At 44.4% G+C, this 24,799-nt stretch overlaps 1 protein-coding gene across 1 annotated transcript in view; it reads left to right on the top strand.

Moving 5' to 3' along the window:
• LAMB3 (laminin subunit beta 3) overlaps positions 1-24,799 on the top strand; it is an 88,098-nt gene that overhangs the window by 44,541 nt on the left and 18,758 nt on the right. The window contains exons 7-16 of the mRNA XM_084853405.1: positions 22-85; positions 3,257-3,444; positions 5,271-5,391; positions 6,892-7,080; positions 8,851-9,006; positions 13,896-14,092; positions 15,405-15,516; positions 17,111-17,489; positions 19,197-19,357; positions 22,525-22,733. Coding sequence (XP_084709531.1) covers positions 22-85; positions 3,257-3,444; positions 5,271-5,391; positions 6,892-7,080; positions 8,851-9,006; positions 13,896-14,092; positions 15,405-15,516; positions 17,111-17,489; positions 19,197-19,357; positions 22,525-22,733 — 1,776 coding nt within the window. The remainder of the gene's footprint in view (positions 1-21; positions 86-3,256; positions 3,445-5,270; positions 5,392-6,891; positions 7,081-8,850; positions 9,007-13,895; positions 14,093-15,404; positions 15,517-17,110; positions 17,490-19,196; positions 19,358-22,524; positions 22,734-24,799) is intronic.

Raw genomic sequence — 24,799 nt, 5'->3', positions numbered from 1 at the left:
CTTCATTTTTATTCTTGGAAGATTGAGTTCAACCCCGTTGGCCTTGCATCTGGGATGATGACATCTCAAAGCCAAAGAATCAATAGTAGGTACATATTTATGTCTGTAGGGCATGGGGTTCATTGCAGGGGGTGGGCTAGAGATTTATTGAGAGGTTGCAATGAGCAGAACTTGTTTGGGCAGCCAAGTGGATGATTACTTCTAATTTTTGTTGAGGATACTTCAACTTGGGCTCTTGCACATGAATGCAGGTTCTCTATATACAGTCAGGGCCAGAAATATTGGAACAAGGATAACTGTTTTGGCAGTTAGCCTCTCTGTACACCACCACATTGAAGTTGAAAGGAAACACCCAGATGGGAGCGGAGTCAGGACTTTCAGCTGTAATTCAAGGGGTTTTACAAAAGTGGGGCACTAACCATTCAGGAAGGACAGCCAGTGGCATACACCCCCCCATTGTTGGTGGCTCATAAGTAATGGAACGAATGGCTGACAAGCAGCTGCATGGCCAGGTGTGGCCTGTTTCCTGGGTACCCCATGACCAATCAAGCAGATAAAAGGCCTGGAGGTGGTTCTGAGTGTTACATTTGCATTTGGTAGCTGTTCACTGGAACTCCCAACATGAGGTCCAAAGAGGTGTCCATGCGAGTGAAGGAGGCCAGCATTAGGCTGAGGAAACAAAATAAACCCATCAGAGAGATCGCAAAAACAATGGGAGTGGCCAATACAACAGTTTGGAACATCCTGAAAAAGAAGGAATTAACTGGCAAACTCAGCAACAGCAAAAGGCCTGGCAGACCACGGAAGATAACTAAAGTGGATGACCGCAGAATGCTGCTCATGGTGAAGAGGAACCCTTTCACAACATCTAGCCAGGTCAAGAACGCTCTTGCGGAGGTAGGCATGTCATTGGCAACATCTACAGTCAAGAGACAGCTTTATGAATGTAAATACAGAGGCTTCACAACAAGGTGCAAACCACTGGTAACGCTCAAGAACAGAAAGGCCAGTTTAGCCTTTGCCAGCAAACACCTAAAAAAGCCTGCCCAGTTCTGGCATAAGATTCTTTGGACTGATGAAACCAAGATTAACTTGTACCAGAATGATGGGAAGAGAAAAGTATGGAGAAGGAAAGGAACAGCTCATGATCCAAAGCATACCACATCATCTGTCAAACATGGTAGAGGCAGTGTTAAGGCACGGGCATGTATGGCTGTCAGTGGAACCAGGTCACTGGTGTTTATTGATGACCTGACTGCTGATAAAAGCAGCAGGATGAATTCTGAAGTGTGTAGAGCTATACTTTCTGCTCAGATTCAGCCGAATGCTGCCAAACTGATAGGATGCCGCTTCATATTGCAGATGGATAATGACACAAAACATACAGCAAAAGCTACCCAAGAGTTTCTCCAGGCAAAGAAGTGGGATGTTCTTCAATGGCCAAGTCAGTCGCCTGACCCAATAGAGCATGCTTTTCACTTACTGAAGACAAGACTGAAGGCAGAAAGACTCACAAACAAGCAGTAGCTGAAGGCAGCTGCAGTAAAGGCCTGGCAAAGCATCTCGAGGGAGGAAACTCAGCATTTGGTCATGTCCAAGGGTTCCAGACTTCAGGCAGTCATTGACTGCAAAGGATTTTCCTCCAGGTATTAAAGGCAATCCTTAAGTTTGAAATGATGTTGGTTTGTTCCATTACTTATGAGCCACCAATGATGGGGTGTGTGTATGCCACTGGCTGTCCTTCCTGAATGGTTAGTGCCCCACTTTTGTCAAACCCCTTGAATTACAGATGAAGGTCCTGACTTGGCTCCCATCTGGGTGTGTTTCCTTTCAACTTCAATGTGGTGGTGTACAGAGAGGCCAACTGCCAAAACAGTTATCCTTGTTCCAATATTTCAGGCCCTGACTGTACATATTTTGAGGAGACGTAGGGGTTGTAACTGCAGGTACCTCACAAACATTGCTTGGCAGATGCATTCCTAACAAGTATTGGGAATGTAGCTGGCAGGCAATGCTTGCTGTTATTCTTGATACTTTCTTTTTTTAACTTCCTTGGTGGCATTTGGAACCTAATCCTTCAAGGCTGTAAATAGTATTATGCCTTTCTATAAACAATCTCTTTGCCCTTGAGATCAGTCTGAAAACATATCAGGATTTTGGAAACCATTCAACACATTATCATCTCCCTCCCTTTGCTTAAGTGCTCATTTAGATAACCTACATATATTAATAGCAAACTCATTCTCAGAGTGTGGATCCTTACGTAGCCAAAATGGCATCATCCATGCACAAGAGGGAGATATCAGCAGGCTTGGGAAAATGGCAAATGCTTCACAGAAGGAGAGAACCCCTCCCCCTCCCGCCATTATTGTACTTACAGAAGGCCTTGCTTCTGGATGAGCAGAGGATCCCAACTAGTTACACTGGTGTAAGCTCTAGGACAGGGGTGGGCAACTTGTGGCCCTCCAGATGTTTTGGAGTACAACTCCCATCAGCCTATCCAGCATAACCAATGGCGAGGGGTGAGGGGAGTTGTAGGCCAAAACATCTGGAGGACCACAAGTTGCCTACCCCTCCTCTACAGAGAATCCAGAAGATGTCATAGTCAAATCATTGCTGTCCAATGTTTTCTATGTTGTCATGTGTTTTTCCAGACCTTATTTATGGTGATTTTGGATTTCCTGCCCAATAAAATGTAATTGTGGTACCAGTGCTACACAGATGGACCCCTTTAAGAACTGTTTTTCTCTGTGCTGAGAGATGCATTAGGCAGCTGTAGTGAGGTGCACCAGGTGGCCACTCTGACTGAGCATGGTGGCATTTTAATCCCACCCTAGTGCTCCTGATATAGCATCACTCCAGAGCGATGCTACATTAGGGCCATTGGGAAGGGATTCAAAGGGCAGCTTGGTCATTCACTGCAGTTGCCTGGTGCACTCCTCACCATCAGGCAGCAAGGAACTTTTTTTTTTTTTTAAGAGACTCTCCCGGCCTGGTTTGTGCCAGGCCCCTGGGCATTTGCCTGGTATTTGCCTGAGGATTCTGCATGCTCATATGGAGACTAGGTTCTTAAATGTGGTTATTTGGACCCAGTAGCAATCCTGTTCTTCGCAAAGAAAGACACACCCAAGCCACACCTTCAGGTCTTTATGTCTCATTTGGTCTTTGTTCCCTCCACTAAAGAATTTAGCTCCTGTCTTGCTACTTCTCTCAAATGTGTGTGTGTGTGTGTGTGTGTGTCTTTTGTCTCAAACAGATCTTGCTGAATTCACCAACTTGAGAATCAATTTCACCCAGCTGTCCCGCCCTCCGTACCAGGGTTATCGTGTGCCCAGTGCTTTCTATGCCTTGACTGAGTTGCAGGTGCAAGGGAGCTGCTTCTGTCATGGGCATGCAGACCGCTGTGCTGCCGCTGATGCCTCTTCTGGGGAATCCAGTGCTGTGGTGAGAGCGACAGTGGGGAAATGTTGGTCTGTCTGACTTCCCAGCTGTATCCTTAGAGCGCTTTTCTACATGAGGCTTTTAACCCGCACCTTTTCCAAGGCTTCTACTTCCAGATTCTTTGCAGGATTAAAATTGGCTCATTTACACGTGTTTTTTTCTGGGGTGGTGGTGTTATTGTTTTTCTCTGCCTTTCTATATGTTGCATTATGCAGCTACTAGGTGGCACTGTGGAACAGCGGAATTGTGCAATTACATTAGGGTTTTCTCAACGCCACTGAGAAAAAATACTAGACTTTCCTGTTAGGACAGAAACCTGCAATAATTGTTGCAAAGCACATGAGAGGCCCTGGAGGATGACGACGTTGTCTTAAGGACCTGCAAGCTATCATGAATGAGAACGCACGAGCGGACAATAAAAGCCTCATGTAGAAGGCGCAGAGTCTCATAGGCCCACTCTGCAATCTGACCTCCCGTTTGCAAAATTTGTTCCTACAGGTTTTCTGTGATATGCCAGAAGCCCTTTGTGCTTTTGGAAATGGAAAGTGTTTCCTTGTATTATGCAGAGGCGATAACGTCTCACCATCTGCTGCTGGCTGGCTCTGAGCTGCGAAAATAGGAAGTTCGTTATAATATAGAGGCTAAAGAGCCTGATTTGAATGGCATTTCTGACTATCTTAAGGCTCAGTAACCTGCTGCAGCCCCTGGGCTTAGTCAGGCTCCTGTCTTGAATATACAGCTATTGCCAACTTTTCCGAGGGCTGGAAAGGAGGTAGAAGCCTGGGGTATATGCAGCAAAGAGAATTGTTTTCCTTCCTTCCTTCCTTCCTTCCTTTCTTCCTTCCTTCACTAGCTCTTCTACAGGGTGGAAAGAGTATTGGCCAGACAAGCTGGCAGGCTTCTTGTGGGGAGAGGGCTCAACACCCCCTCCCCTCATTTAATGGTTCTTTGCATAGGGTTATAAAAGGTGTGGATTTCTTTCTTTTCTGGCCAAGGATGGACTAGATTGGACAGGAGTTTCCCACATTGCTAGTTAGCTTCAGAGGGCATCTCTACACCAGCCCAGTCTAAAATCCTGCATTTAAAACAGGGCTTTCTGCTTCCATTTTAAATGCAGGATCACGACGACTCCCTTTTTCACCCCTTCCTTTTCCCGTCCTTCTCCCCGTATCTGAGTATTCCATTATCTTTCATTGATCTTGCTCCTCTTCTTGCCGCTTTTCCTCTTTTCACGGTTTCACGGAGGGAAGTCAAGTGGAACACAACCGAGTAATTTGATAGCTCATTATCTGCGATCTATTTAAAAATGGAACAAAGGGCATTTAGTGCAGGAGACCCCTTGGAGGTTCACGGCGTCATGTAAAGAGCCTGCAAATGTCCGTGAAGGAGCAATCTCAATCGCAGGATAAAAGCTCCGTGTGAAGAAAGCTAGAGTCAAACCTGAACTGTGAGAGGTAAAAGAAAGAAAGGGAGAAAGAGGTTCTACATGACACAGGATTGTGTGCATTATTTCTTCATGTGCGCTGGGCAAACTGTACTCACAGAATTCTCAGATCATCCTGCTAGTCTCCTGATCAGCCATGAGAATGGCAGGGATCCACCTGGGTGTCAGCACAATAGATTTTTGGCTTGCAGATAACAGAAGCTCTGATTTGGCATGCACAAGAACTGTCCCCCGTCCCCCATCAGTATGGAAGGATGTGGACAAGCTAGAAGGGAGCTTTTCCTCAATCAGGCCAGGCAGAAGAAGGCAAAATGTGAGACCTCACAGCCTAGGGTAGCGGGCTGAGCTATGGCATTCTCAAAACAAAACTTTTTTTATATTCCAGATTCACGGGCGCTGTGTATGCCAGCACAACACTGCTGGGCCAAACTGTGACCACTGTGCAGCTTTCTACAATGACCAACCATGGAGACCTGCCGAAGATGACAACCCCAATGAATGCCGCAGTGTGTATGCTTATCCAACTTCCTAGGAAAATAGGCCATGCTTTTTTAAACAAAGCCTTTCAGAAATATAACAGTTTTTTCTAAAATACATTTTTCTACATTGTAGTCCCTGAAAATATCATGGTTTCTTCTCTGTTTGGGGTTTGCAGACTCATGGAAGGGGGGTGGGGATTAGAGAAGGGTAAGTAACAGCAACTCCCCCCCCCCCCAAAAGGGGGGAACAAGTCATACAAATCTATTAGCGGATGTTAAAAAGTGGCTGAAACAGAGGATAGCAGTGATTTTCAGATACAAAGAAACTCACTGTTCATTGACCAAACTCTCCACATCAGCCTGGAGAAAGCAGGCCAGGCTGGGAAAGTTGCAGAGTATGTATAGTACCATGTCAGCAAATTAATGTTCCCTAAAGAGAGTCATGAATATCACATGTTTGGAATTAGTGTCCCTGTTTATGAATCTGTGAATATGATTCTCACACAGGGAAGTGACCTTTCAGTTTTTCATGTTGAACCTACCATTCCAGTTATTTGATTATGAAGGCTTCAGTGAGTGTGTAACTCCTAGCCTCTCTGCAGAGAACGGTTATTGCCTGAGCACATATGTGCTGTTACTGCACGGGAAACATTTGGATTCTCATAGCCATATTCTTTCCAGAACTAAAACTTGATGGAGGCAGGAATTAGGAGAGGGAAAATGCTGTATTGTGCATGTTAGTATGTAGATGCTTGCAGTATTGACTAGAGAGATGTGAATTAAAATATGCAATTCTGTGTGTCTTGTGAAAATGCCCTAAGGCAGGTCAGTGAACCAGCTAGTTCAGTGATTTCTACCATGACTAGGGTTGACAATTTTTTATTTGTTCTTGCTCCTGGGCCTTTTGACTTCAGCTTTATCTGCAGACATTATCTGGTGATGTTTATGTGCTGTGAAAAGCTTCACCTGCTGACCCTTGCATGTCGGCTGCTGTTAAAGCAGGGGTGGGGAACTTGCACATGTGGCCTGTGGACTGTATTGCCCACCCCATGTTACAGGCACAGGAGCAGTCCAGATTGGGCTTTTTTCCTGGCTAGTTGGTAACGGTACCATGAATTGCAGAAGCTCTTCAGAGTCCCAGCTCTTTCTCAGCCCTTCCCCTCAAGAGCCTTTGACAGGAGATGCTGAAGCCTAGACATAGGGCCTTATTCATGCAAGCCACACACTCTCCCCTTGAGTTAAATGATCTCCAACACAAAGGATCAAGCCACTTTCTCCACTCTTCCCTCCCCTCCACAAAAGATTGGGGAGAAAAAAAAATACAGGAAGTCTCTTTCTCAGTCGCCCCACAGCCTGTTCTGGGTGGATCTACTACAACAACATGACCTTCATTTGTTACCATTTTATATAATTGCTGTAGGATTGATGAGGGAGACCAAAGCACCATCTAGTGGCTAAGTTGAAAAGTTAAACGCCGTTGTTTTCATTGATTGTCATATGAGAAACGTTTTTTTCTCTTTCTCATAGGGTGCAACTGTAATGGACATTCCAACAAGTGTTATTTTGACCCAGCCATGTACCAAGCCAATGGGGGTGAGACTGGCGGTGTGTGTGAAGACTGCCAGCACAATACGGCAGGAAGGAACTGTGAACATTGCAAGACCAACTTTTTCCGTAACCGGCGGTTCGAACTTGGCCACCCAGAAGCTTGTCTCCGTAAGTGGGTGCTTAAGCATTCTCTTAATTCCATAATGTGTTTCTCCAGAATGTCTCTTATTTGTTTGATTTAGATATGGAGCCTGCCCTATTCCAAAGGCCCAGGGTGAGTAGAATTGCTATAAAAGCACATAAGGCAGCCCTCTGATATAAAAATTCACATTCGAAAATATCCAAAGGAAGGAACCGAAGGAAAGCCAAGTAAATAGGAACATGATCTTCGGCTTACTCCTGGCAAACTTTTATGGTTTTCAGTAGTTTAACATCATTCTTTCCCCCCAGGAAATCTGGAAGTTGTAGATGGCTGAGGGTTTGGAAAATTCCTGTTAGAGATCCCCAGCCCCCTACCCCCTACCCCCACCCCAGACCACAGTTCCTAGATTTTCTTGCAAAGAAGGAGTGATTCTGAACTGAATTCAGAAGTCTGAAGAGTAAATATGACTCAAGATTCCTCCCACTTATTCCTGCTCCCTTTTCTTCACCACACACACACTGTTCTTTGGAACTCATAATTCTTTCCCTACCCCAGGTCATCTCTAGGTGTCTGTTCTTGTACACAGAGAGTCAGGAAAACCTGCTGAATGGACTGAGCTGTGATGTGGAGGGGAGGGGGGCATCCCCCCAAATTGGGTGAAGGGACCTTCCACGGCTGGAGCCCTTCCTCTCATGGGGAAGGCAGATCCTGGATCCAACCCAGGGTTGCCAACTGATCAGAAAAACACACATGCCTTAGCTATTTTGGGGGGATCTAGGGGACCAATGGGCAGACAGGAGAGAGGAAAGCCAAATTTGATTTCCTACCCCTGGCTAGCTTCCTAGTACTTCTTTATTTATGTATTCCTTAACATCTTGTTTCTGCATGCCAAGCAAGAACAGCCAAGTCAGGGACACACTGTGCTACTACAGCCGGTGTGTGCAGAGTTTGAAATTGTCCTTAGCGGTGGCAAGAAGCCTGTCTGGTTGCCTGGCTGATGTGCTCGGGGCAACAGTATATGGTGCTGATTATGCTCATATCCAGCAACAGTGGTAGGAGCCATGGCAGTCATGGTGGGGCAGGAAGAAGAGGGCCCAAATGGCCAGCAAGACTAAACCACACTGGTTCTGCTTCCTTGTCATGATTGCAAAGATGATGGTGAGTGAGTCAGGTGAGCCTCTTCCCACCAGCTGAGCCCTGCTTTGCTCATTGCTCAAGAGGAATCCACCGCCAGTCAGCTCACCAGCACCCCACCAGTCTGCTGTATTTCCTTTCTTGGTGGTTTCCTAGGGTTGGGATGATGCATGGTTGGTGAGGAGCACCGTCTAGCTCGGTGTACCACAGAAAGTGCAAAGAGCATCCAGCAGCCAAAGCTGCTCATCTTTGATGATCACAACATTTACTCCCAGGCTAGCCCTTGGCTCTGCCATCAGACCTTGCTGGGTACCATGTCCTCATCCCAAGAATTTGCAATCTTATCTGCAGATGGGGGTGGTGGTAAGAGAAATGAAGAGGGACGAGGCAGTACTAAATCCCCATACAATGTGTCTTCAGCATGATGATGAGCATCCTGCACTGCACCGGATGGCAGCAGGCTAACTTAGAGGGAACAGAGCAGGCTGCATGGCACACAGGTCTCTCTTCCAATGCCTTGCTGCCACTTCCCAGCATCTGCTGCCTGAGGTGACTGCTTCGTTCTGCTTAATGATAGGGCTGCCCTGCCTTCTGCTATAGCCTAGAACTTTAAAAATGTGGTTGATTTGACATCTTCTCCCCCCCTTTTTTTTTTTGCTAAGCTTGTGAATGTGACCCAGATGGCACTGTTCCTGGCTCCAGTTGTGACCCCCTGAATGGCGTCTGTGTTTGTAAGGACAACGTGCAAGGAGACCGTTGCCATCTCTGCAAGCCTGGATTCACCCAGTTAATCAATTCTAACCCCCGGGGATGCAGAGGTTAGTGAGATCCCAAATAAATCCAGAAGTGAACTTTCATGTGTATTAGTAAACTGAGCTGAGACAGGTCTGGCTTTTCCAAGTGCTTTATTACAATGAACTCACAAACCAAGTTGCCCTTTCTGGTGACATCATCCATCTGAACAGGAGGTGAACCTTTGTTATTAGAGTAGGACAAGGCAGATGTCCAAGAAAGCACTTACAAGCTGAACAAATTAAAACTACTTCAAATAAGAATGGTAAATCTCTTAACCCCAAAGCTGATATGGAGCCTTTCTACACCAGCCCCCTGCTATCCAACTCTAAAAATGCAGGCCAGGCAAAAAAACACACACCAAAAACAGAAATGATAACAATAGAAGAATTTTTTTGCTTGATCAAAAAATCTTTTTGTGTTCAGCACTCCATTTCCAACAGTGCCATGCCAGAGGTCCTTAGGAAGCTTCCAAACAGGACATGATGGTGACAGCCATCTTGTGTGGTTTTCCTTGAGATCTTGTAATTGGAGGTATACTGCTTTTGCAGGCCCCAGTGTTAACTATGATAGTGAGAGGCCTATTCTCCATGATCTAATCCTCTTTTAAAGCTCAAAACAAATACATGAGGTGCAGGAAACCTAACAGAACTGCACTAGTCCAATAAGATAATTTTATACAGTATTTATAAATAGAGCACTTGATGGTACTCTATTTATAAATACTGTATAAAATTATCTTATTGGTCTATTGTAGTTCTTTTTGGTCTCTTGCACCTTTTGTGTTCATTTTGAGCTGTTGCTGGGGACTTCGTCTTTTCTGTTTTGCATAATCTTCTTTTAAAGCCATCTAAACTGGCTTTAAAGAGTGAAGACCTGATCTTTATCTTGCTTAGAATGCAGAAACAGAAGCCCCAGTAAACTGCAAAATAAAAAGCTTCGTCTGGTGAACCCCAGAGTCTTAAGATGGAGTGTAGGAGGAGATGCAGACTGACCAATTGTGTGGTAGACATGGGTTGAGTTGTGGATTTTGCTGTTAGAAGTTCCCTTCATGAGCAAAATGTGGCCCATTTTCACACAACCCACAGGCTCGCGACTCTTAAGTTTGTTGTATTATACCTACGCTCACTGTGGCCTGGTTTTTAAATATTTTTAAAGAAAAATAGAAAAGGGTGGAAAAACTCCAAATTCATCTCCTTCCCCAGAATATGGAAAAAGAGGAAAACTTGTCCAGAAGTTCTACTTTCACACAGATTTGTAGATCCTAATGCTTATATGCCAGATCCCAATGCTGAGAAGGTTGTGGTATGTGTTTCAGCTGAGCATTGGCTTGCATAACCCATCTTGCTTCTCTGCATAGACCCCCTAGAACCTCCTCCATTCATCACTAGCTATGTCTCAGGAATATGTTGCCCTGTTTCAGAATGAAATGAAATAAAGTCCCAGCAAGCAATCCTAATGTGACGAGCTGTATTGTTGGGCTTCAGCTACTTCCCAGTAGGTGGCAGTAGGTACGTTTGTTAAATTTGACTGAGTGTCGGACTGGGAGAACAATAGCGGCAGATGACAGCAAGAGCTGGATGGAATTACCTTGGCTCAGAAGGAGCCTGCCTGAGTTCAGTTGAGAGAGAGAAAAGGAGAGATGAGAAACCCATCTAAATGTTATGGTATAGTATCTGGCTGGGTATCCTGCAGGACGCACCTCACCCCTGGTCTCAAATTTGGAATTGAACTTAGCTAGTGATGTCTCCAGGGTTTGTAACTTCTTGGTTTGAAATCTAAACCTCAGTGACTCGTAATGCTTACTTCCAGTCTGAGGTGCAGGCCTGGCTTTGATCAATTCACACACCATGTTGTCTGGAGGAGCAGCCAACCTTCCCCCCCAAAGCTTGCAGCTGGAGAGGTGCATGGGGATCATCCTGACAGTTGCACAACAAGCCCCCCTCCCCCAATCTCCAGATTCAAGTTCTGCAGGAAGGCTGAAGGTTTGTTTGATAACTGTGTGGTCAAGGTGCCTGGAGTATGTCTACCACGCAAGGCAAACCGGGACGCTTTTTTGCTCCAGGGGATGCCCTGGCTGCTGCTCTGTCCAAGAGCTGGGTGTCTCTGGGCAACCTTGGCCACAGCTGGCACACTCTACACATTTCTTTCCTGCAGGAAAGGGAGGTGGTAGTGCTGCTTTGACCGCTACTGCACAGAGGTGTGAGACATCTGTGTGACCTGTCAGCCAGAGCCAGGACCCTCCCTGCTTGAGGTTCCTTGGCTGTTATTGCATCAAGGCGCTGGATGCTCTGGGCAATGTCCACCAGAGCTGCCATACTCCACAGTCTCCTTTCCTGCAGGGGATTGCTGCATCAGTGTGCCAGGCACTTGGGTGCCATAAATCAAAGCCAACAGGGTCAGCAACCCGGCATCCCCAGTTTTTGGCTTGGTTACCAATGTCAGCCAAAAACTGTAGACTCCCCGTGCAGATACGATGACTCCCAGAATAGTTCTCTGGCTCTCCAGACTGTAATTCAAGTTGGAGAAGGCCTCCTTTCTCCCATCCCCCTTGGTTATTTCCCACCCACCCCCTTCACCCTGGCTTCCCCTGTTACCTGTCAGTGGCTGCTGTGGCACATGAGTTACTACCCCAGGGACCCTTAAATAGTACTTCTTTCAGCACCATGGGGAAATTCTGTTTCTTAAGATCTGTGGCAGGTGGGATAGATGGAAAGACCTACTTGTAGCATCTGGGTAAGGTGGGGGGAGGGGCGGTATGGAGGTTTGAGTGAGTGGGTTGGAGATGAATAAGTGTATGAGTTGGGGGTCACGAAGCAGGCAGTACTTGTTCTCCAGCTCAGATTGCAGACTGAGCTGGAGAAGAATTCTGGGACTTGTAATGCTTGCCTAGCTAGCCCTGAGGATGCACAGAGCTACTGTCAGTGGTGTAGTTTACTATATTCTTTCTGCCTTTGCCAAGATACTTACAGGGATGGGAGCTCAGTGTTGCCCCCTTTGTTGTTATTTCAGGAGGAAACTAACCTTTGGAAATAATGTGGACTCCCTTCTCTTATTATCAGTGTTGTAGGAGCCGCTCTTAACCAGATAATGTGAGAAACCTCAGGCCACAGAGGAAGAGCCCATCTCTCTCACTGGCATGGAGGAAGAGTCACAGTGTGGGAGCTTTTGTACACGAGGCATTCATTGTGTGCTCGTGATCCTTACTCACGGTTGTTTATGGGTTCTTTAGATGATGTTGTGATCCTCCAGTTTCGCTTCTTGTTTTTTCAGAGCACTTTCCGTTTTTTTTTTAGAATGGGGAAAATGGGGTATTATTTCTGAAAGTGCTGTTTCTACTTGTGTATTTGCGTTATTCCGCCCGCTATAGCACCTCTCCACGTAGTGGTTATGTAGCGGAAAAGCAGGAAAGGAAAAGCTCTTTGTGTAAAGCTCGGATCTCAGTTCTGCAATGAAACTGAAAGTAGATTCAATGATTAACAGCCTTGTGTAGAAAAGCTCTAGGTGTCCTCCACAGGCTCAGGACTTTTCATATTGCCTGAGCAGTATAAAAGGAGTTTGTAAACACAAACAAGCAATCTAGAGGCTAGTTTTTCAGGTGCCCCAAAGCAGTTTACAGTAAATGAATTAAATGGTAGAACAACAACCCCTCCCCCTCCCCCAATAAAAGAAATAGCAGCACAATACTATCAGGAGCCAGCTAGAACTCACTGGGGAGTAGAAAGCTTTCTAAATGGAAGGCCCATCTGAATAAGGTTGTACTGTAGAGGTTGCTCTTCTGCAAAGGCAACATGAGAAGAGGGCCTTAGGGTTGTTACATAACGTTGCACAGAATGAAGTGGGAGATTGAGGTGATGGAATTCTGGAGTGTATCACTTCAGATTGCAGTTGATGGTTTGTGTGTGCGTGTGTATGTCAGATCTTTCAAAGCTTAACCATGGTGGGGCCGGCGGAAACACCCTTGTATCTGACAAACGAGCATATCAGGCAGAAAAGTTTAGTATAGCAAACTGATGTCCTAGTTTTAATACATATATACTTGTATTTATTTCTTTATCTTTGCATCATCATTCCCCTCAATGAGTGCTTGAGACTTATTTACAATAAGACCAAAAATACAATAAAATGCAACAATTCCAAATAAAACTAAAGCAAAACTGATTAAAATACATCACAATAAAACAATGGAATCTTCAAAAATCAAAGAGTACCCTTAATCAGGAAAAGCTTGGTGGAATAGTATCATTTTTACCAGCTTTCTAAAGGCCAATAAAAAAGGAGCCAACCTAATCTTACTGGGAAGGGAGTTCCCGGTGCTGCTACACAGAAGGCAGCTACACAGAACTTCTCCAAGAGATGGAACATTTAATAGAATTTCAGATGAAGAACATAGCTAGGTTCATACAGGAGAGTGTTTTTTACCTAAGAAACCCTGACGAATGAGATCAAGGGACCATCTATTGCAGCATCCTGTTTCCCACACCTGCCAATCAGATGCCTCCAGGAAGCATGCAAGCAGGTCCTGAAGGCAATAGTCATCCCATACCATTTGTTCCCCAACCATTGATATTCAGAGTCATGCTGCATCTGAATTCAAGGGTTCCATTTAGCCACTGATAGATCCATCCTCCATAAAATTGCCTAATCCCCTTTAGGCATCTATTCATCTAGCAGCCATCATTATCCCTTGTGGCAGTGAAATTCCACAAATCCGTTGTGTGAAGAAATGGGGGATGAGAAAGCATGTGAGTCCTCCACTTGTGGTCTGAAGTGGCGCAGTCCAGAATTCTGCCCCCTGCGCCCTCAGTCTGCTACTTCATTCTGTATAATGGGTAGAATGTCTTTGATACCTCCTCCTCTGACTGCATCATCCCCCATCAGTTCTGACCAGAAGGCCGGCTGTTTTGTTTTCCAGATTGTGGCTGCAACATCTTGGGCAGCCGCAGCAATATGCCCTGCGATGACGAAACAGGGCGCTGCTTCTGTCTCCCCAACGTGGTGGGAGACAAGTGTGATGAATGCGTGGCGAATCACTGGAAAATTGCGAGCAGCCAGGGCTGCCAACCTTGCAACTGCAACCCTCAGAATTCTCTCAGCCTTCAGTGCAACCAGGTATGAGTACTAGCCATGAAAAGGAAGCAGCGCAGGAACTTACAGGTCTTGGATGTGGACAGGCAGAGGGAAATCCTAAGTCATCGCGATTTGTAGTGTCACAATCAGGGCCACATTTTTCAGTCCTATAATGAGAGGGGGAAGCTCTTTTGCTCTATATAGCTATTTTTGAGACTAGCTTACACATTCAGCAGAATCAAGTGGTAATGTTTTCCCCCAGATTTTACTAATTGCGGCTACATGTTGAGGGTGTGTGTGTTTGTGCGTGTATGGCTGTTGCATGTTTAAATGCTTCCTTATGGGTGTTTCCAACTGGAGGGGTGTCAGCACTAACAATCAGAAGGCATTGTGCAGCCATTCCATCTTTTTTCATTAACGGATTTTCTCCGGTAAGAAAAAAGATGGAAGAAGTGGTAAGGAAAACATGGGAGCATTACAAGTGGATGATGACATCATCTGAAGCCCCTGTAAAATTCCGTGAAGGAGGCGGAGCATTAAAAGCCTACTTTGGAAGTACCCTATGAAAACAAACAACTCTGCATGCAGAAAATAGCAACTCAGTAGGCTAAGCTGCCTGAACTACCCTCCCTCTCATGTTTCTTTGAAACATACAGGAAGCTGTTTAGAGAGCGAAGCATTCAAATGGGGACCACACCAGCATTTTTTCCTGAATCTACCCTTAGGAACTGCTTGTGCAGCCTGCAACACCATATTTTAGGTGATATTACTAAATTGGCCTTTGCTTCTAGGTTTTGTTACTGGGGGGGGGGGGGGGTCACTTTTCCAGAATGTTCCTAGATGGACATCATACAAGGAACATTGACCCCAGGAAGATAGGGGTTTTCTTTGTGAGAACAAAGGCTTCTGCCCTTAAAAGTGGCCTAGAAATATTATAACTAACTAACTAACTAACTAACATCTGCTTATGGACAAGGATTATAGCCCGTTGTTTCTAGTGGGAAGTTGGCTGGAGCCCTCCACACCAGCCAAACTGCTTCTTGGTTCCCTGCAGCCTGCTATTAATTATATTTTGTATCCTGCTTCCCCTTCAAGGAGCTTAAGGCTTTTAATCTTCACAGCAACCCTATGAGGCAGGATAGCCCGAGAGGCTCAAAGCTAAGGAATTCAAATTCAGATCTCCCATGGTCCAAGTCTATCTCTTCACTATAACCCACTGGCTTTTTCTGTGCAATTCCCTTCTGGTGTACTCAGTTGTTCTTGAAATCACCAGGCCAAGCCCTGTAATTCTGTGTTGAAGCCATTACCTCACTGACATCTCTCTCTCTCTCTCTCTCTCTCTCTTTCTCTGCAGTTTACAGGGCAGTGTCCATGCAGAGTGGGCTATGGGGGCCTTACATGCTCTGCTGTGGAAGTACGGTTTTGTCCTGACCAATCTTATGGTGATGTCAGGACAGGATGTAGAGGTAAGGTATATAGGCTGTTGGATCCAACTGGAGATCACTGAATATTTCAGTGGTTACCGCCATCTTGTTTTTCCCTCAACTCAACTACAAATATGTTTTTGTTGACATCCGACTGTTTTAATAGCCTTTCCTGCTCCGCTTCTTGCCACATGGACCTGCCTGCTGTAATACTTGCCTGTTCCCTCAGCCTCCTGCTACTGGCTTGCCCCATTTCATAGTTTGCTTAAGGTGCAATTCTATGCATGTTTAGACAGAAAAAAAGTCCTACAACCCCCAGCATTCCCCAGCCAGCCATGCAAAAAAAAAGTTGTAGGACTTTTTTCTTTTTAGACATGCATAGGATTGTTCTCTTAGTGTTAAATGGGATGGAAGTTTGGCAAACATTTGTCATCTTGAAAGGTGGCTAAGAAATGCTTTAAATGACAAAATAAATAGAAGCAAATTTCTCTGGAGTCGTGGAATTTGTATTCTGCAAAACTGTGAAATAAGGAAGCTCTTTTAAAATAAAACACATTTTCCCTCCCTCCCTCCCTCCCTCCCTCCCTCCCTCCCTTCCTGCTTGGAATACTTCCTACTTTTCAGTGGCTTGGTTTCATAAATAGGTTAGATAAATAGCACAGCTACTTGAAGGAAGTTTAACTATTTTGTCCTGTACTCTTACTGTCCATTGCCTATCCTTCAGAGAATAACAGAACTTTTTGACAGAAAAATATTATTTATTTTTATTATTACAACCTCCAGGTTAGATTACTGCAGTGTGCTCTACATGGAGCTGTCCTTGAAGACTGTTCAGAAGCTCCAGCTTTTGCAAAATGCAGCAGCCAGATTAATAACAGGGGCCAGAAGGTCCAAGCATATGACACCAATTCTGGTCTGCATGCATTGGCTGCCTGTATGTTTTTGAGCTTGATTCAATATTCTGGTTTTAACCTATAAAGCCTTACATGGCTCGAGACCACAATACCTGATGGAGTGCCTCTCCTAACCTGAACCTACCCAGACACTATGATCAACATCAAAGGCCTTCCTCCGAGTGCCTCTTCCGAGGGAGGCTCAGGAGGCTGCAACAAGGGAGAAGGACTTCTCAGTGGTCCCCCCCCCGACCCAATTATGGAATGTTCTCCCCACTAACATCTGCCTGGCGCCAACACTGTCATCTTTTCAGTGCTTGGTTAAGACTGTCCCCTACTCCCAGGCATTTAATGGGGCATTTATGTCAGTTGTTTCCATCAGGTCCAGTTTCTTCTTGCAAATGTTTTAGCTGTTTAAATTTTGTATGTTAGAAATTTTATATTATGTTTTTATTACTTTGTATTGTGGTGTGATTTTTTTGTGAACCACTTGGAGAGCTTTGTCTATTGGGAGGTATAGAAATGAAATTAACCATCCTCCTCCTCCTCCTCCTCATCCTAATGATAAGCCATTGTCAAATATAGTAATATAGTGCATTGATGCATCAAGCCCCTGTCAGTTCAGTCAAGATAATTTCACTGTCATTGAGGTTGTTGAAAAACTAGCTAGAGGGATGCACTGTCCGAGTCCTCATCAAGCAAAGTCCATACAAACTCTTTTCCTTGTTCTGTCCTATCGACAGCTTGCGACTGCAATTTCCAGGGCACAGAGCAGATGGGTTGTGACAAGCAGACTGGCAGCTGCCTTTGCCACACTGGCTTTACTGGATCCCGCTGTGACCAGTGCCAGCGGGGCTACTGTGACAACTACCACCGCTGTGAGGCATGCCACCCCTGCTTCCAGGCCTACGATGATGACCTCCACAGGTTTGGTTTGCGTCAGGCCACCTTGAAAAATTTTACACAGCAGCAGCAGCTACATGTGGGGACAATGAACTCTGGCTTTGGTACCCGCCTCTTAGAAGCAGAAAGTGAAATTCAGCGCATCGAAGGGACCCTGGGAAATCCCCTCATCTCAGAGCAGGGACTGGATCAGGTGGCCAGTGCCATTGCTACAATCAGGTAAACGTTCTTTTCTTTCTATTTATCTGCAATAAACAAGGGCAACAGGCAGAAAAGAATCCCTGGTGTTTTGTTACTAAAAGGGGTCACTTCTATCCAGACTAGAGAGAGGAGCTCCACTTTCCTCTCAGTCCTAAATTCAGGAGTTGTCCATGGGCAAGTCTCTTAGGGATGGGTGAGAAATTTGTTTGGTTTGCATTTTAGTGTGTGATTACCCAATTTGCAGCTCCTAAAACCAAGCGCAGACTCGAATGCAATTTGCAATCAGAAATCCGCACATTTCCAACTTTGTGATGCCATTCGCAAAAGAAGAAAAAGGGCATTTGAAAATAGGCACGCATTTAAAAAATGTGCACAAACACACTTTAGTCAATTCATGCATACAAAAATGTACACATCTGAAAAATGTGCATAACATTTTGAAGAAAAATATGTACAAATTTCTTTGTGGGAGAAATAAAGCTCACAATCTGATGTGGAAGTAGGATGGGATGAGCCTAGTGGTGGAAAAAAGAATCTCAATGAGATGGAGCACCCATCCCTAAAGGTGCCATCTCCCAGTTCCTCATATGGAAAATGAGAATACCAATGTCATACTTTAGTTTCTTTCAAACAGCTAAGGGTGCAGTCCTATGGGGATGGCTATAAGCATCTGAACCTGGAGGCTTATGGTCATCCAGTGCAGAGTGGAAAGAGCGGCAGGGGTGATCTTTGCCCATCTAGGCTGAGGGATTGGGAATGGGGAGAGAAGGAGGCTGGGGAAGCCTGGGGATACAGCGTAAGCCATCCTCTCTCCTCCCTACCCACCAGCACGCCCCGTTTCCCAGGTTGCTGGCACAGTCATCTCCATGCTGGCTGCGAGGGGACAGGGGAGGAGGCGGGGAGCTCTAATTCCTGGGTCTGAGGTCAGAGCACGGTCTCCAACCTCGGATCCAGGAATGCAAAGTCTCCCAGACTCTCCCTAGGGGCCATCAGATTGCTCTCTAAGAGAATAAAGGCTGTAAAACAGTCTGTACGTTAAAGGTACACTTTCAGGGATTATAAATTCAAACCAGTTGTTTTCATTTCGGTGTCTACTTCAGTCCTTGTCTATTTAGATTAAAAACTCTCTGAAGCAAGTTCTGTCACTTCCTATTTATCCTGTATCTGAACACTAGAGGATGTTTTTGTTGTTGCTGCTCAAATATAATTTGCAACCCTCGAGCTATAACATAAGAACATAAGAAAAGCCCTGCTAGATCAGACCAAGGGTTCATCTAGTCCAGCATTCTGTTCCCACTGTTTCTAACTAGATGCCCACGGGAAGCTCACAAGCAGAACACGAGTACAATAGCCCCCTCCTGCTCATGTCCGCCAGCAACTGGTGTACATAGGCATACTGCCTCTGATACTGGAGGTAGCATATGGCCATCATGACTAGCAGCCATCGATAGCCTTGTCCTCCATGAATGTGTCCAGTTCCCTTTTAAAGCCATCCCCGCTGGAGGCTATCACCATGTCTTGTGGCCGCGAATTCCACTGTTTAACTATGCACTTTGTGAATGAGTTCTTCCTTTTGTCTGTCTGGATCATTTCAGAGACGTACTACTGTCTTCACTGGAAGTATGCTGGCATGAGGGTCTAAGGGTAGTAATCAGAGGGAGAAAGAAAGAGAGAACAATAAGAAGATGTATACAAAAGGGATGTGTTTTGTTGTATCCGCTCCAGGCAGACCATTGCAGGTTTAAGCTCTGAAATACCTCTTATGGATGAAGTGTCCTCCCTATCCATAGATATGGATGCTCTTGACAGAAGCCTGCTTCTAATATCTGCACAGTACCAAAACAAGAAGGCCCAGTTTGATGCCAGCCGCAGCACAGACCTCTCAGGTATAACAGTTGTGCTTCTACTTTGCCCCCTGCCCCCCCAACACACACACACAGTCACACAAGGTAGCACATAAGTGGCCTTATCTCCCACTGCAAATGGGGACAAATGTCTGATTAAGAATAGGCTTTTCCAAATTGCTGATTTTAAGTCCTGTCTGAAAGAAAGGTATTTACTAACATTGGTCAGAATACCATAAGCCTTCACATTTGTGTTTTATTTTTTATACATCTCCCTCCTTTCCCTGTGAGAGTAGATCTGAGGAACAATAAATCTTGCAGTCCTATGAATGGCTTAAGAATCAATCCTATGCAAGTTTAGATAGAAAAAGGGCTACAACTCCCAGGGGGCATGCTTAGAATTATAGGCCTTTTTTTCTGTCTAAACATGCATAGGATTACTTCCTTAGTGACTTATGCCCAGATAATTCTGCACTCTTACAAAACTACATTTCCTATTGTCCCTTGGAGGAAGGTCTCAACATTTTCTGATGTGACAGTGTGTTTTTTAGCTCTTCAAAAATTATGACCCACTTTGGGCAGCTTTTTTCTTCTTCCCAGTATTGGTGGTGTTATGAAATAAGCATGACTGCTCATGGTGTGCCCATATATATCCCATGACCATCTCTAGTAAATAGATTTTGCAGGTGTTTGTAGTGCTTCAGAAACCTGCAAAACCTGTTTGACCAGAGATGACAGATACCATCTTCAGTTCTCATTAAAAGCATTGTGTGTCTGTAGACATGAAAATTTTTGATAAAGCTATCATACAAAACAGCATGCACATGCACTGCTTTTTTCCACCACTATACTATGAAAGCAAAAGCTACACTGGCTAGAAAGTACGTTTTGATTTTAAAATGGCTGTTTTCCACTTTCTATCCTGTATTAACAGTATTCACTCATGCAAACAAACAGCATGAGAATGGCTCAGAGATGTTTTTGGAATCATGTGAAAATGCCCTGTGAGGTGTTAAGTGAGAAAGCTGGTTCATTTGATTTGTAGATGTAGGCATGGATCTTTTGAGTCCCAAGTTTCTCTAGCAGGCATTCTAATCTCTGAGCTATCCTTTCTCAGAAAGGCTGAACTTCTCAGGATGGAATCCTGTACACACTTATCAGAGAGGAAGTCTCATTGAACTGATGTGCAGAATTGTGCTGCCAGGGTGATTTTGGAGTACTTCAAATGGAAGGAGCCAAATTGCTTGAGCTAATTTGCCCCTTGATTCTTTCTTTTATTCTTTCTTGCAGCTGGCATGTCTCACACAGCTTAGAATTCCTTCAAAACAGTTATGAAAAGTTTTTTTTCAATTTGATATGGTGAAATCTTAATTAAAATGAATAGATTATTTTGTCACTGGAGCGGCAGTAATGAAGGCTTTGTATTGATGAAAATTAGGAACAACGTTCAAGTGGATGTCAGACAGTGAACATGTTCTCACATGAGGTCTAAAGAGGCTTTTGCTTAATTTGGTTTGTAATGTAAATAGAAGGCCTGCATCGGCCAGTTCCACAGTCCTCCACTTTTTCCTTCTCAAGTCCCATACTAACAGCAATCAGACATTTAACATAAAGAATACAAGTGAATTCCAAAGTGATTTAAGCCTTGTGTGTGAAAGTGTTTTATGTCAAGGAGAAAACTGAAATGTGGGAGTGTGGATTGACATTATGCCCCAAACTCAAACAGGCTTCCAAGTTATTTGTAATGTTCTCTTCTCTCAGTGACATGGTACAGCCTCTAGTTTTTATAAGCAAAGCTCTGCTCTGAGGGTTTCCACATGTACATCCCCAATGGTATTCAGTACCCTCTTTGGAAAACTTAGTTCTGAGTTGTTTCTGTTCCTGCTTAGTGATTAGTGATGTGCAGAACACACCCCTAGGGAAATTTCACTAGTCTTATTGAAACTCTTTTTGCTTCCCTTGAAAATCACTTGAGCAGAAACTGCCATATTTGCTTCAGCATATCACTGTAGGTGAAATTAGAGGACAACTCTAGATCTCATGTAATATTTACTCTGCGAAGCTAAGGAGGACACAAGACTGATGCTCCAGTGCTTCCATAGTGGTGTCCCTTTCTGAACCAGCATGTTCGGCATCTCTGCTTTGATGGAGAAGCCCTGTAGAACCTTAAGAATAATGATGCTAGTTCTTGCAGAGCTTTGTTTTGAGATTTTTAACCTTCAGAAATGAAGGTTCACATGTTGAATGACATTTTTGCAATTATTTTGCCTTTTGATTTAGAGAGTAAAGAGTTCTGAAGTTCAGAAGCATTTACTCCTAACTTCACCTTCCTTGTTTACAGGCAGCTGTTACAGGGGGAAGTTGAAATCTGGGCTACCATTATTATAGTGGTTGTGAGAGATGAGGCCTTTTGTTGCCGTCAGGGGACCATCATTTAGAAACAGGATAGCTGAGTTTACAAAGTTCTCTTTTTGTCCAGGCTCCATTTATTTTGATGTGACTTTCAAGTAGGGTTGTGAGTGATGAGGAAAATTTCTCCCATTCTTGTGCAATGGTTAAAGCCCTGCCAAAATAAGAGATGACAATCCTGCTTTCAAAAACACTCAGTGAGCAGCAAGACTGCAGCACAGCACAAGAGATCTGTGCTGGATTGTTCAGTTAAGTAACTAGCCACCTTGGATCTTCAACTTTTGTTTGTTCTACAATGCAACTAAATTATACAACATTCCATCTAGGTGGAATTGTTGGAGGAGTTACTGCAGCAACTTCAGCTTTGTCTCCCTTATTAACCCCAATGGAAAGAGGTGTGGCAGATTGCATACCTCACCTTGCAAAGTTCTGATACAAGACAATCAGGATGGCCTCTTGGAGCCAGAGTTAGTAGAGAGGGAAATCCTTACCATATTAGCACCTTAGATACAGTCCATATTCAGTATGTAGATCTCTTTTTTTCCTTCTTCTTTGGTGCATTAAGAGAGAGAAAGAGACAGAGAGAAAGAGACAGAGAGAGACAGAGAGAGAAAAGAGCCATTAAGGCGTTTCACATGAAAGCTGATTGGCAATTTTGGTTGGTGGCCTTGTGATTCACTGCTCTGGCAGATCCTTCCCCTTCCTTTTCTTAGGTAAAATTCAGAATCGGAGGCTTGGAAAGGAATGCTGCATTATGAGTCACTAAGCCATTCAGACAACATTTTCCTTTGTTCCCACAGGAGCATTCAAGACCGTCAGCATTGCATATCAGACATCTTCCAATGCCAGCATGCGCATAGCTGGATCTTCTAAACTGCTGGCTCAGTCTGTGGAAAGTAGAAAAAGTGCTGAGGAGCTTGAAAGTGATCTCACAGCCCATGTGTCAGGACTGGAGGCTCTGCAGGGTGAAATGGCCTTCTCTCCAAACTTGACTCCAGTCATTAATAAGGTGAAGCGAACACTTAACCTCTGCTCAAGGAGATGCTGAATAGCCTGATTGTTCAATTTGTAGATGTACAATACTTGACCCACTGAAAGTTACTTCCCATAGTTCTGACTGTCATCCAAATGGCTGAGGTCTAACGAGACACATTTGGCCAAAGTCTCCTGTTTTTATTCTTCGTTTCTGCTGTTCTACTATTGCCATGGAGACTCGTACCAGCATCTCCTGTTGCCATGAAAATCACTCATCTTGCTGCATTTCATAGCAGTGCATTCAAATGACATTAATGTTCATGGGTGTGGAGGAGTGGCAGGGATATGTCTGTCATTCCAACTGCCTCTGAAACTCATATGGACTCCTTTCAGAGAGCTTCAGCTATTGGGCAGTATAGAAATGAAATAAATAAATAAATATTTCACATGGAGCCTAGAAATCTCCCAGGGGCTCAAGAGAAGTCGCCTGCTTCCTTCTTATGGAGCATGGTTGCTGCTATGACACTACCTTTCTTCCATTCAAGACAAATTACTCAGAATTTACAAGACTCCAAAGTACTGCTTATGTACAGGACCCAAGCATTGTGTGTGTGTCAAGGGAAAGTACAGGGAACAGTACACTTTACTGGGATCTGGAGATTTAGGGAAGGCTAAGGCCAGGCTGTAATCCCATTACCATAATAAAAAAATGAGGTTAAATTGCAGATCATGCTTGGGGATATTCATGGGAACATATTTCTCTGTATCTGTGTACCTTTTGTCCAGATCTTGTGAGATTTTCTGGAGCCCATAGATGTTAGAACAGAACAATCAGGATTCTGAACAGTAAGTTTCTGCTGGCTCAGGTCGTTCTCTTGAATAGAGAGAGTGTACTTGTGCAGTTAAACTGGGACTTGTAGTTTGAGAGACAGGGAGATTTGTGCTTCCTATGTGACATGCTCTCTCAAGAACTACCAGTCCCAACATTCCTTGTACATAGGTCGGAGAGAGAGAGAGAGAGAGAGAACTAGTATAATGGACAAAGCACCATTATAATCAGGGACACTGATCCCAGGGAAAGTGGGAGCCAGTCTGCTGATAGGATTTACAGGCCCAAAATATATGTGAGTAAATATCTAGTGTATACACATGCACACACCCCATACTGCGATGTTGCTATACATATGCTATTCATACTGCTAGGAATATGAATCATGAGATATTATATATGGGATGGGATCACGTGTGGAATATGTGTGGGAAAGACCTATGTTGCAAGTTTTGTACTGAGCCCCCATGATGCTTGGGTCCTGTTTGTGTATTCAAATATAGCATTAATATTCATATCACCCTCCCAAACATTCTGGAACATCTGCTGTAAGAAACTGACTTTACTGCTTTGAGTTTGTCTGCAGTGGCCGCCTATATAGATAAACATTATTTAGGTTCAGTATTCCAGTATATACTATTTAGTAATCTAGCTTAACATTTGAGCTAAAAGGCTTGGAGGTACTTCCATATATGGGGACCATGGCTTGAGATCCAGAAGCCTAAATTTTATTTCCCACTTTGCCACAGTCTGCCAATGAAGCAGAAGGAATATTTTGCCCCACAGAAGAAGTGAAGTATAGATAACACCTAAACTGCCTGATTTGCAGACAGTCTAAAGAACATTACCCTCTCATGTGCCTCAATTCCCCCTCACACAATGGAGATGCTGGTTCTCTATTTTGAGTGTAGGGCGTGAAGTGCAAAGCTGAATATGTTCTTATTCTTCCAGCGTCCTACAGACTCTTCAATGAGAGGAGGAAAGGAGGGTCAGATAAACATTGTACACCAGAAGTCCTACAGTTCCACATGATAATGTGTGGGCTATGTTTGGGGACCTTTGTTAGCAAAGCTAGCTGAGTTGAGGTTTTTGTGTGCCTTCTACCTTCACAGCCATTGATGCTGACCCTGTTATGTGATTGCTCCTAACTTGGACAGCTTTAAGATGGGATTAGGCAAATCATGGAGGATAAGGCTGTCAGTGGAACTAGAGGCAGCATGGCTCTGAATATCAGTTTCTGGGACCAACAGTGGGAAGGCTATTGCCTTCAT

The sequence above is a fragment of the Heloderma suspectum genome, chromosome 4, assembly GCF_057233095.1.
Source record: "Heloderma suspectum isolate Gila_16-S chromosome 4, 16-S_ref, whole genome shotgun sequence".
In the NCBI taxonomy this organism is placed as follows: domain Eukaryota; kingdom Metazoa; phylum Chordata; class Lepidosauria; order Squamata; family Helodermatidae; genus Heloderma; species Heloderma suspectum.
Note: the sequence above shows the minus strand (reverse complement) of the source record. Positions and strands in the feature narration are given on the sequence as shown.